Below are 11243 nucleotides of genomic sequence, written 5' to 3'. Positions count from 1 at the left end.
TCATTTCACTGGGTTAAACCTTGCTCAGTGAAGGGGTGGGAGATGGCGTAGCCGTGTTGAGTGAGGTTTTGTTGCTGTGGGTCACGTGACAGTTTTTCTTTTTTGAAGAAATAGCACAAAAAAGAAACCACTTAATTGAAGCCATTTGCCAATATTCTTTCCTTGAAAATCCCTAAAAATTCTGAAAGGGTTTGTGTTTCGGTATAAAAACAGACAACTGTTTCGTGTGAGAGAGTACGGTACCTCATCGCATTTCAGTAGGAGGCCATTCAGCCCATTGTGCCTGCAGCAGCTCTTCAAACAATATCATTACCAAATGCCAATCTCCTGCTTTTCCCCGTACGTTTAGACACTGTTTTAATCCAAATAATCATCCAATCCCCTCTTGAATCCCTCAATTAAACCTGCCTCTGCCTTTTACTAAGCAATGTGTTCCCCACTTCAACAATTTGTTGTGTGAAAAAGATTTTTCTCCATTCACCCTTGTTTCATGTACACATCACTTTGAATCGTTGCATTTTTTTTGGAGTGGGAACAGCTTCTCCCTATCTACTCTGATCAGTCCTCTTGTGATTTTGAAATCCTCTATCAAATCTCCTCTTGGTAGCCTTCTCTTCAGGGAGAAAAGTCCCAACTTCTTCCATCTATCCCCATCACTGATGTTTCTCATCCCTGGAATTGTTTTTGTAAATCGCTCTACACACTCTCCAATGTGTTCATATCTTTCTGTTTAATGTGGCACCCACATCTCTATATAATACTCCAGTTCTCTTTGAAGCAATGCAATTTGAATTTTTTTTGTCATTCTGTTTTTCAGACAGGATACATCGATGGTGCACCTCTGCAAACTTACTATAATTTCTTGGTGTTGGTGCCAACCATTTTGGAATATCTGCAGTACGTCCTGATTGCTACTGGCTGCCTTTTAGTGTTAGTTGCTATAATTCTCAAAATTGTCAGTTGGAAAAAGCAGGTAAGATCAGAAAATTGTTGATGGAAGTATAAATGAGAGGCACCTAAACACCAAATAAAACACCTTGTTTACAGTGCTCTGTATTAAATGATAAATTCAAAACATGCCAGGAATATGCAAATAATCACAACGTATGCTTTGTCTCTCACTAAATGAATTAAAATAACTAAACTCATTATATTTAATTTCAACCCATTTTAAATAAAAGAAAATGCAGGAAATAATTTCAGTTCATCTACCGTCTTGTAGAGAAAATCTAATTTAACAATTCGGGTCAGTTACCTTTGATCAGAACTAGGAATAATTCAAGATTTTGACAGGTTGTAACCAAATACAAGTACAAAGAAGAGGTGGTGGGAAGGACAAGAACAAAGGGTCAAGGACAGGATATAGGATTAAATGATAAAAGGGATTTTGGTGCAATGGGAGGCATTTGGGTCCAGTAGAGGTCTAAGTTGCTAAAGTGGATCATTACATCCTCTGATGTCCAAAAGATTGGGAGTAGTGGTTCTAATCTGAAATTGTGGAATTCCATGTTGAGCTGGAAAAGCACAAAGCCCTAAGCAAAGGTTGGTGTATGTTTGTGGAGCTTTTGTTTGGCTTCTCTGGAGACTGAGGTCTGAGGTGAGATGAAAAATTAAAATGACAGCTTGGAAGCTGGAAACCTGCAGACAGAATAGCAGTACTATACAAATCAGTCACCCAATCGATGTATCTTGTTCCTGTTTCTGAGGAGATCACAAGATGCGGACAATGGTGATGTAGATTCATCCATTGGTTACAGCACAGGAGGTGGCCTTTCAGCCCACTGTGTTCGCGTCAGTTCTCTGCAAAACAATTCTGCTTGTCACCCCCATACTGCTTGCCATATCCCTACAAATATCTTCTCCAGATTGTGAAAAATCCCTTTTTAATGCTGTAATTGAACATACTTCCACCACCCTCTTAAGGAACACCCCAGTTCCTAACCATTTTAAATGTGTGAAACAGCTTTTCCTTCTGCTTTTGTTGTTGTTTTCTTCTGGTTCTTGATCTTTATATCAATGGGAACAGTTTCTCCATCTCTGCTTCTCCTTCATGACTTAGTAAACCTTGATCCAATCTCATCTCCGCCTTCTCTTCTTCGAGGAGAACAGTCCCAACTGCTCCAAGTCACTGCAGTTCCTCATTCCTGGGACCATTCTCAGAATATTTTCTGCACTTGCTCCAGTGTTTCACACCTTTCCTAAAGTGTGTCTCCTGAAACTGGGCATGATCCTGCAGCTGAGGCCACACCAGTGTTGTATAAAGATTCATCATAAATTTCTTGCCTTTATTCAGTTAGTTCCTGTTTTATGTTGCCCCTTGTTACATTGTTCTAACATTGGTCCACCCCTTGGGGATATCTGAAACTGGTCTGTAATTTGTTGGTTGCTGTTCTGGGCTATCCTCTCTCTTGCTAGTTCCCCAGTTCATGGCTTACCTCCTGCAGGTCAAAGTTATTATTGCCTTCCTCCACTCATCCCCAGAATCCTCCCCCTCAGTGAGAGTACAGGAGGCAAAAATGGGGTCTGCAGCAAACAGAAGGTTGAGGGGGCAGTAGAGACAATGAACTATAAGGGTCCACAGTGACTGAGCCGCTCAAGTAGTAGGATGTGTGATGAGCAGGAGTGAAGTGGAAATGTAGCATCATTCTTTTTCACACACTTGTTTGGATGGAGAGCACTTATAGTGGAGTCAAGAACAGGGGGCCACAGCCTCAGAATGAAGACATTATTTCAATAAAGGTCGTGAATCTTTGAACATCCACAACCCTCAGACAGGATAGTTCAGTCATTGAGTACGTTCGAGGGTGAGATGGACAGAATTTTATTTTGCCTGTAAATTTTTGTTTGTTCACTCAGATGTGGGAGTCATTATTTGGGCCAGCATTTATTGTCCTGTCCTTGTTGCTGCTTGTCTCTGCTGAACATCAGTGGCGGAGGTGCTGGATGTTTGTGAACATGATGCCAATCAGACAGGCTGCTTTGTCCTGGATGGTGTGAAGCTTGTTGAGTGTTGTTGGGGCTGCACTCATCCAGGCAAGTGGGGAGTATTCCATCACACTCCTGACTTGTGCCTTGTAGATGGTAGACAGGCTTTGGGGGAGTCAGGAGGGGAGTTAGTTCAGGATTACTGACCTCTGACCTCTTTTTATTTTATTCATTCACAGGATGTGGGTGTCACTGGCTAGACCAGCATTTATTGCGCAAGGGCAGTTAAGAGTCCCCCACATTACTGTGGGTCTACAGTGACATGTAGGCCAGACCAGGTAAGTCATGTTAGTGAACCAGATGAGTTTTTCTGGAGCACAAGTCTTCAGTACTATTGCCGGAACGTTGTCAGGGCCCATAGCCTTTGCAGTATCCAGTGTCTCTAACTGTTTCTTGATATCACGTGGAGTGAACCGAATTGGCTGAAGACTGGTATCTGTGATGCTGGAGACCGCTGGAGGAGGCCGAGATGGATCATCCACTCGGCACTTCTGGCTGAAGATTGCTGCGAATGCTTCAGCCTTATCTTTTGCACTGATGTGCTGGGCTCTTCCATCATTGAGGATGGGGATATTTGTGGAGCCTCCTCCTCCCGTGAGTTGTTTAATTGTCCATCACCATTCACGACTGGATGTGGCAGGACTGCAGAGCTTAGATCTGATCCGTTGCTTGTGGGATCACTTGGTGATCAAGAAGAATCATGGAGAAATGGCAGCAATATAAACGAGGCAGAAATTCAGCCATGATCTTGTGGTAGAACAGGCTTGATGGGCTGAATGGCCTAATACTCCTTCCTCCTCTGCAATGTGTTTCTGGGACAGAGAGTAAGAAATGAGAGCAGGAAATGTGCCGAGTCATGTGGATATGAGCAAAAAGGAGGAAATGTCAGAAGTATCGGTATGGAAGCCTATTTCACACTTCCTGCCACCAAATACTCCCTCTAGGTGAACCATTTACATACTTCTTTCAATATGGTACATTACACTCCGTGCTCGCAGCACATGCAGACCGGACATAATGCAGACCGTAAACACCGATGAGGTGACAACTTTACAGATGACCTCTGTTCACTCTGCAAGCATGACCCCAAGCTTCCAGTCACTCGCATTTTCATTCCCCACCTAATCTTTAAACTGGGCCCTTTGCAGCCAAATACAACTCAACACTGAGTTTAACTATTCCAGGTGAGAAGTATTGCTCACATCTCTTTGGGCATCAAGAGATTGAGGAACCTGGGCCTGTTGCATTCTCTGGAGTCTCCAAAGAATGAGCTGCAATCTCGTTCATGTTTGGGAAACTTCTTAGAGCTCAACACAGACGCAGGAGGGGTGTTTGTCCCTGGCTGGAACAGATTTAGCATCAGTGTACGGTCTCTGAATAGAGTCATAGAGATATACAGCATGGAAACAGACCCTTTAATCAAACCCGTCCATGCTGAGCAGATATTCCAAATTAATCTAGTCCCATTTGCCAGCATTTGGCCCATATCCCTCTAAACGCTTTCTCTTCATAAACCCATCCAGATACCTTTTATCAGCTTCCACCACTTCATCTGGCTGTTCATTCCATACACACACTATCCTCTGCATGAAAAAATTGCCCCCAGGTCCTTTTTTAAATCTTTTATCCCCCCCCTCACCTTAAACCTGTGCCCCTCTAGTTTTAGACTGCCCTACCCAGGGGCAAAGCCTTGACTATTGAGCCTATCCATGTCCTTCATGATTTTATAAACATCCTATAAGGTCATCCCCTCAATGCCCCAGATGGTCTGGGAAAAATAGCCCCAGTCTATTCACCCTTTCCCTATAGCTCCAATCATCCAACCCTGGCAACATCCTTGTAAATCTTTTCTGAACCCTTTCAAGTTTCACAACATCCTTCCTATAGCTGGGAGACCAGAATTGAATGCAGTATTCCAAAAGTGGCCTAACCCCTGTCCTGTACACGACCTCCTAACTCCTATACTCGATGCACTAATCAATAAAGGCAAGTATACCAAACACCGCTTTCACTATCCAGCCTACGTGTGACTCCACCTTCAAGGAACCATGAACCTGCACACCAAGGTTTCTTTGTTCAGCAACACTCCCCAGGACCTTTGCCATTAAGTGTGTAAGTCCTACAATGATTTGCCTTTCCAAAATGTAGCAGCTCACATTTGTCTAGATTAAACTCCATCTGCCATTCCTCGGCCCTTTGGCCCATCTGATCAAGGTCCCTTCTCTGCTGTCCACTAAACCTCTAATTTTGGTGTCATCTGTAAGTTTACTAACCATATCTCCTAAATTCATGACCAAATCATTTGCGTAAGTGATGAAAAGCAGTGGACCCAGCACCTTGTGGCATACCACTGGTCAGAGGTCTCGAGTCTGAAAAGCAACCCTCCATCAACACCCTCTGTCTCCTATCTTCAAGCCAGTTCTGTATCCAAATGGCTTGTTCTCCCTGTATTCCATGTGATCTAACCTTGCTAACCAGTCTACCATGTAGAACATTGTCAAATGCCTTGCTGAAGTCCATTTAGATTACATCCACCGCTGTGCCTTCATCAATCTTCTTTGTCATCTCTTCAAAAAACTCTCCAGTTACTGAGATGTTTTCCCATGCACAAAGCCATGCTGACTATCTCTATTCGGGCATTACCTTTCCAAATACATGTAAATCCTGTCAATAAGGGGCAGCTAATTTAGAAATGAGGTGAGAGGAATTTCTTCTCTTGGGGTGGTGAATCTTTGGAAATCTCTACCACACAGGACTGTGGAAGATCAGTCATTGAGCAGGTTCAAGGCAGAGATTACAAAGTGTGGAGCTGGAGGAACACAGCAGAAAAATTTTCTGAAGAAGGGTCCCGACCTGAAACGTCAGCTTTCCTGCTCTTGTGATGCTGCCTGGCCCACTGTTCCTCCAGCTCCACAATTTATCTTTAACTCCAGCATCTGCAGTTCTTGCCAACTCAAGGCAGAAATTGATTGCTTTTTAGAGAGAAATGACATGAAGGGATATGATGTGGAGCTGCCAGTGTTGGACTGGGGTGGACAATGTCAAAAATCACATGACACCAGTTGTAGTCCAACAGGTTTATTTAAAATCATAAGCTTTTGTAGCTCAGCTCTTTCATCAGGCGCAGTGACTGCACCTGACAAAGGGGCTGCGCTCCGAAAACTTGTGATGTTAAATAAACTTGTTGGACTATAACCTGGTGTTGTGATTTTTGACTTTATCAAGGTATATGGGGATAGTGTGGGCATAAGATGTTGAGATAGGAGATCATCTCTGAGCTAGAATCGCAGAGCAGGCTGAAGGGGCTTAATGTCCTCTTCCTATTCCTGTGTTCCTTTTTGTTCCTATTCAACTATTTCCATTTACATCTCCTCTATATCCCTCTTTTTGTCTCTTTCTTTATTACATTACTGCCCCTTTTTCCAATTGCATCAACATCCCCTTTTAGTCTCCCCTCCATCTTCTAACAATTTCCCTTTTAATCTTAGCCTCTACTCCCTTCCCTTATCTCTGTAATTGGCTGAAAACTATAACACCCTCAACTCTGAAAGGTCTCTGATCTGCTTATTTCTAAAGATGCTGTCAGGCCAGCTGAACATTCCATCACTTTTTGTTTTTCATCTCAAATTTCCCCAAACTGTATTATTTTGTTTTTAATTAAATTATTATACAGTGACTTTATCCATTGTTATGCATTCGTCAAATTTTCATTGTTGAGCTAAATGATGTCATCACGCTCCAGATTTAAATTGTGTTTGAAGTCGGATGCTTTTGCAGAGTTTGGAACCATGGACAAGGTTGTGGTGAGTTTCTGGTGGCAGGTTTAGTCTTAATTGCAAATGGTAGTTCTGACAACTTGTTCAAAAATAGTGTTGTAGTTGATGAGTTTGGCTGGGGTCTCTGCTTTGTTGGGATTGGTTCTGTACCCACTAAAGTCTGTGATTCTTTCGGAATGTTTTGATTGGAGTAGGGGTGAGGGTCCGAGTAGGACTTGGAGAAGGAATGTTCCTTGTACCCCACAAAAATTATGTGTAACTTGGGGCCCATGTGGGTACTCATGGCCACCCCTTTGACCTCAAGAAAGTGGGAGGAGTTAAAAGAAAAGTTGTTCAGGTTGAGGTTGAGCTTAGCTATGCAGAGGAGGATGCTGGTGGATGGAGATGGTTCAGGCCATTTTTCCAGGAAGAAGCAGAGAGCCCCGAGACCATGCCGATGGGGGATGTACATGTAAAGGGAGTGTGCGTTCATGGTGAAAAGGAGGCTGCTGGAGCTCGCGAACTGTAGATTCTGAAACTTATTTTTTTTCTATTCATTTGTGGGATGTGGGATGTGGGCGTCGCTGGCTGGCCAGCATTTCTTGCCCACCCCTAATTGCCCTTGAGAAGGTGGTGGTGAGCTGCCTTCTTGAACCGCTGCAGTCCTGCTGCTGTGGGTTGACCCACAATGACCTTAGGGAGGGAATTCCAGGATTTTGACCCAGTGACAGCGAGGGAACGGCGATATATTTCCAAGTCAAGATGGTGAGTGATTTGGAGGGGAACTTGCAGGTGGTTGTGTTCCCATTTTTCTGATGCCCTTGTCCTTCTAGATGGAGTGGTCATGGGTTTGGAAGGTGCTGTCTGAGGATCTTTGGTGGATTTCTGCAGTGTATCTTGTAGATAGTAGATAGTACACACTGCTGCTACTGAGCGTCGGTGGTGGAGGGAGTGAATGCTTGTGGATGTGGTGCCAATCAAGTGGGCTGCTTTGTTCTGGATGGTGTCAAGCTTCTTGTGTTGTTGGGGCTGCGCTCATCCAGGGAAGTGGGGAGTATTCCATCACACTCCTGACTTGTGTCTTGTAGATGGTGGACAGGCTTTGGGGAATCAGGAGGTGGGTTACTCATCAAACGATTTCTGATCTGCTCTTGTAGCCAATGTGTTAATGTGGCCAGTTGAGTTTGTGGTCAAGGATAACCCGTAAGATGTTGATAGTGGGGTAATCAGAGATGGTAACGCCACTGAATATCATGGGATGGTGGTTAGATTGTCTGTCTCTCATTGGAGATAGTCTTTGCCTGGCACTTGTGTGGCACGAATGTTACTTGCCAATTAAAAGCCCAAGCCTGGACATCGTCCAGGTCTTGTTGCATTTGTACATGGACTGTTTCAATATTGAGCGCTGAACATTGAGCAATCGTTGGCAAATAGTCTCATTCTGACCTTATGATGGAGGGAAGGTCATCGATAATGCGGCTGAAGTCGGTTGGTCCTCAGATGCTACCCTGAGGAACTCCTGCAGAGATGCATTGCAGAGGCTGAGCACAGCTCTCAGATGCCTCCTATCTATCCCTGGACCGTGACCCCACCATGGAACATCAGACCATTATGTCCATAATGGTCACCAAACTTTTTTTTTTCATTTGGTGATCTCAAAGATTCAAGATGGCAGCAACACAGCAGGCAATGTTCAGGCTCCTCAGTCTGTCTGCTTTTTTCTTCCCGCACCCCCCCACCCACTTCCTTCGTCTCTTGTTTCTTTCCTAAGATTTTTGAGTGTTTTCTCCCTGATAAGGAAACTTACCATGGAGGGCCGGAGGCCTGGAACAGAGTGGGGTGGGCTGGGCTGGAGGCCTGGAGCGGGGCGGGGGTGGCCGGAGGCCTGGGGCGGAGCGGGGACAGTTGTTGGACTGGTCTGTTCAGCCAATCAGACTACATGTCAAAGCCCCTGCACTAAGCTATTGCAATGTAATGTGACTGCAATGGTTATCCTTTTAACTGTGTCTTATTTCTAACTTGTACTACGAATCACTGTAAAGTCACTGCAGCTACTTTTCTTTTTACTCTGCTTTTTGTAAGTAAGATTTGTACCTAGGTACTTTGTATTCAAGATGGTGCCATTAAAGGCGCCTTTGCAAACTTTTCACTGTTCTGCTGTACCTCTGTACTTGAGTACTCATGATAATAAAGGATATTCGAATTCCCCTCCAAGCTCAGTCTCCCAACCCCGCACAGCTCGTTCCTAACTCCTTTCCAAAATCCACAAACAACTGCCTGGGCAGACCTGTTGTTTGTGCCTGCTCCGGCCCACAAACCCATCTCTTCCTACCTGGACTCAATATTTTTTCTCCCGTTGACCAGTTTCCTTCCCATTTACATCTACATCACCATCACCATCACCATCACCATCACCAAGAGTGGCTCGGCAGCAGTACTACTGATCGAGCTGCTCGGGTCCTAAAGGACATAACTGCTAGACTGGGCCTGTGGCAGGTGGTGAGAGAACGAACAAGAGGGGAAAAACATAATTGACCTTATCCTTACCAATCTGCCAGCTGCATCTGTCCATGACAGTATCGGTAAGAGTGACCATCGCACAGTCCTTGTGGAGACAAAGTCCCGCCTTCATGTAGAGAACAACCTCCATCATGTTGTATGGCACTATCACTGTGCTAAATGAGACCGCCTTCACACAGATCTAGCAACTCAAGACTGAGCATCCATGAGGCACTGTGGGCACAATAGTACTGAAGATTTGTGCTCTATAACTTGCCACTCCCCTAGCCAAGCTGTTCCAGTACACTTACAACACTGGTATCTACCCGACAATGTGGAAAATTGCCCAGGTACATCTGTACACAAAAAGCATGACAAATCTAACCTGGCCAATTATCGCCCCATCAGTCTCCTCTCGACCATCAGTAAAGTGATGGGAGGTGTAATTGAGCAGGTGCTGCTTGATAGCACTGATAGAAATAACCTGCTCAGTGACGCCCAGTTTGGGTTCTGCTGGGACCACTCAGCTTCTGACCTCATTACAGCCCTGGCTTAAACATGGACAAAAGAGCTGAATTCCAGAGGTGAGGTGAGAGTGACAGCCCTTGATATCAAGGCTGCATTCAACCGGCTGTGGCATCAAGGAGCCCTGGCAAAACTATAATCAATGGATATCAGGGGGCAAACTCTCTAGTGGTTGGAATCATACCTGACACATAGGAAGATGGTCGTGGTTGTGGGAGGTCAATCATCTCAGCTCCAGGACATCTCTGCAGGAGTTCCTCGGGGTAGTGTCCTAGGCCCAACCATCTTCAGCTGCATCGTCAATGACCTTCCCTCCATCATAAGGTCAGAAGTGGGGATGTTTGCCAATGGTTGCACAATGTCCAGCACCGTTCCTTACCCCTCTGTTACTGAAGCAGTCTGTGTTCACATGCAACAAGATCTGAACAATATCCAGGGTTGGACTGACAAGTGGCAAGTCACATTCACGCCACACAAATGCCAGGTTATGACCGTCACCAATAAGAAACAATAAAGACCATCTCTTGACATTCAATGGTGTTACTATCAAAATCCCGCACTATCAACATCCTGGGAGTTATCATTGACTAGAAACTCCACTCAACTCAACTCACCACAGCCACAGTGGCTACAAGAGCAGGCCAGAAGCTAGGAATACTGTGGCGAGTAACTGGGAGTAAAGTCCATGGACTGCAGCAATTCAAGAGGAGTACGAAGAGGTGGCTTTTTGTTAATTATACAGAGCCCATTGAGAGTAATTTGTTCAGTTCCGGGTACCACTGCTCAGGAACTACAGATTGGCCTTGGAAAGGAAGCAGCACAGTTTCACCAGAATGATTCCTACAAAGAATTAGACCATTTGACCCCATTGGCCCATGTTTTAAACAGGCCTCCTTCCAGCAGGTGCTGAATGACCTTTTCCTCATTAATAATTGTTTGGTAAGAACTGATCATTGCCAAAAAGAGACAAAGTCAAAACTTTTCATCCTGTGATCATCAGGATACGCACGTGAGGAAAGAATAATTTCTACAGCATTAGAAGAAGGAACTGATTGGGTGTGGAAATGCAGCAGGAATTGTAACAAAAGCAGAAATAGCTGGAGAAACTCAGCAGGTCCTCAAAACAAGGGTCACAGAATCTGAAACATTAACTTTTTTTTCTTGCTTTCGCTCACATTCTCATGTTCGTTCTCTCTCTCTCTCGCTTTCTCTTGCTCTCTGCTATCTCGCAGGTGCGCTCTTACATGCACGCTGTCTTGCGATGTCAGTGTTGTTGGTGTTAACTGTGCATCCCCAGTGCCCCATGAGAAGGTGATGGTGAGCTCCTCTTGAACTGCTGCAGTCCATCTGCTGCAGATTTTCCCGAAGGTAGGGAATTCCGGGATTTCTAAAGGAACAGCAATATATTTCCAAGTCAGGATGGTGAGTGGTATGGAGGGGAACTTGCAGGGGGTGGTGTTCCTATGTATCTGCTGTCCT

The 11243-nt window shown here is 44.7% G+C and overlaps 1 protein-coding gene across 1 annotated transcript in view; it reads left to right on the top strand.

The window, feature by feature from the left end:
- The window catches only part of scarb1 (scavenger receptor class B, member 1), a 17958-nt gene extending 14751 nt beyond the window's left edge, over positions 1-3207 (top strand). Inside the window, exons 7-8 of the mRNA XM_048611496.1 lie at positions 818-973; positions 3165-3207. Coding sequence (XP_048467453.1) covers positions 818-973; positions 3165-3185 — 177 coding nt within the window. The 3' untranslated portion in view covers positions 3186-3207. The remainder of the gene's footprint in view (positions 1-817; positions 974-3164) is intronic.
- Positions 3208-11243: the final 8036 nt, after the last annotated feature.

Source organism: Rhincodon typus, chromosome 24 (genome assembly GCF_021869965.1).
Source record: "Rhincodon typus isolate 14 chromosome 24, sRhiTyp1.1, whole genome shotgun sequence".
In the NCBI taxonomy this organism is placed as follows: domain Eukaryota; kingdom Metazoa; phylum Chordata; class Chondrichthyes; order Orectolobiformes; family Rhincodontidae; genus Rhincodon; species Rhincodon typus.
This window is presented reverse-complemented; position numbering and strand designations above follow the sequence as displayed.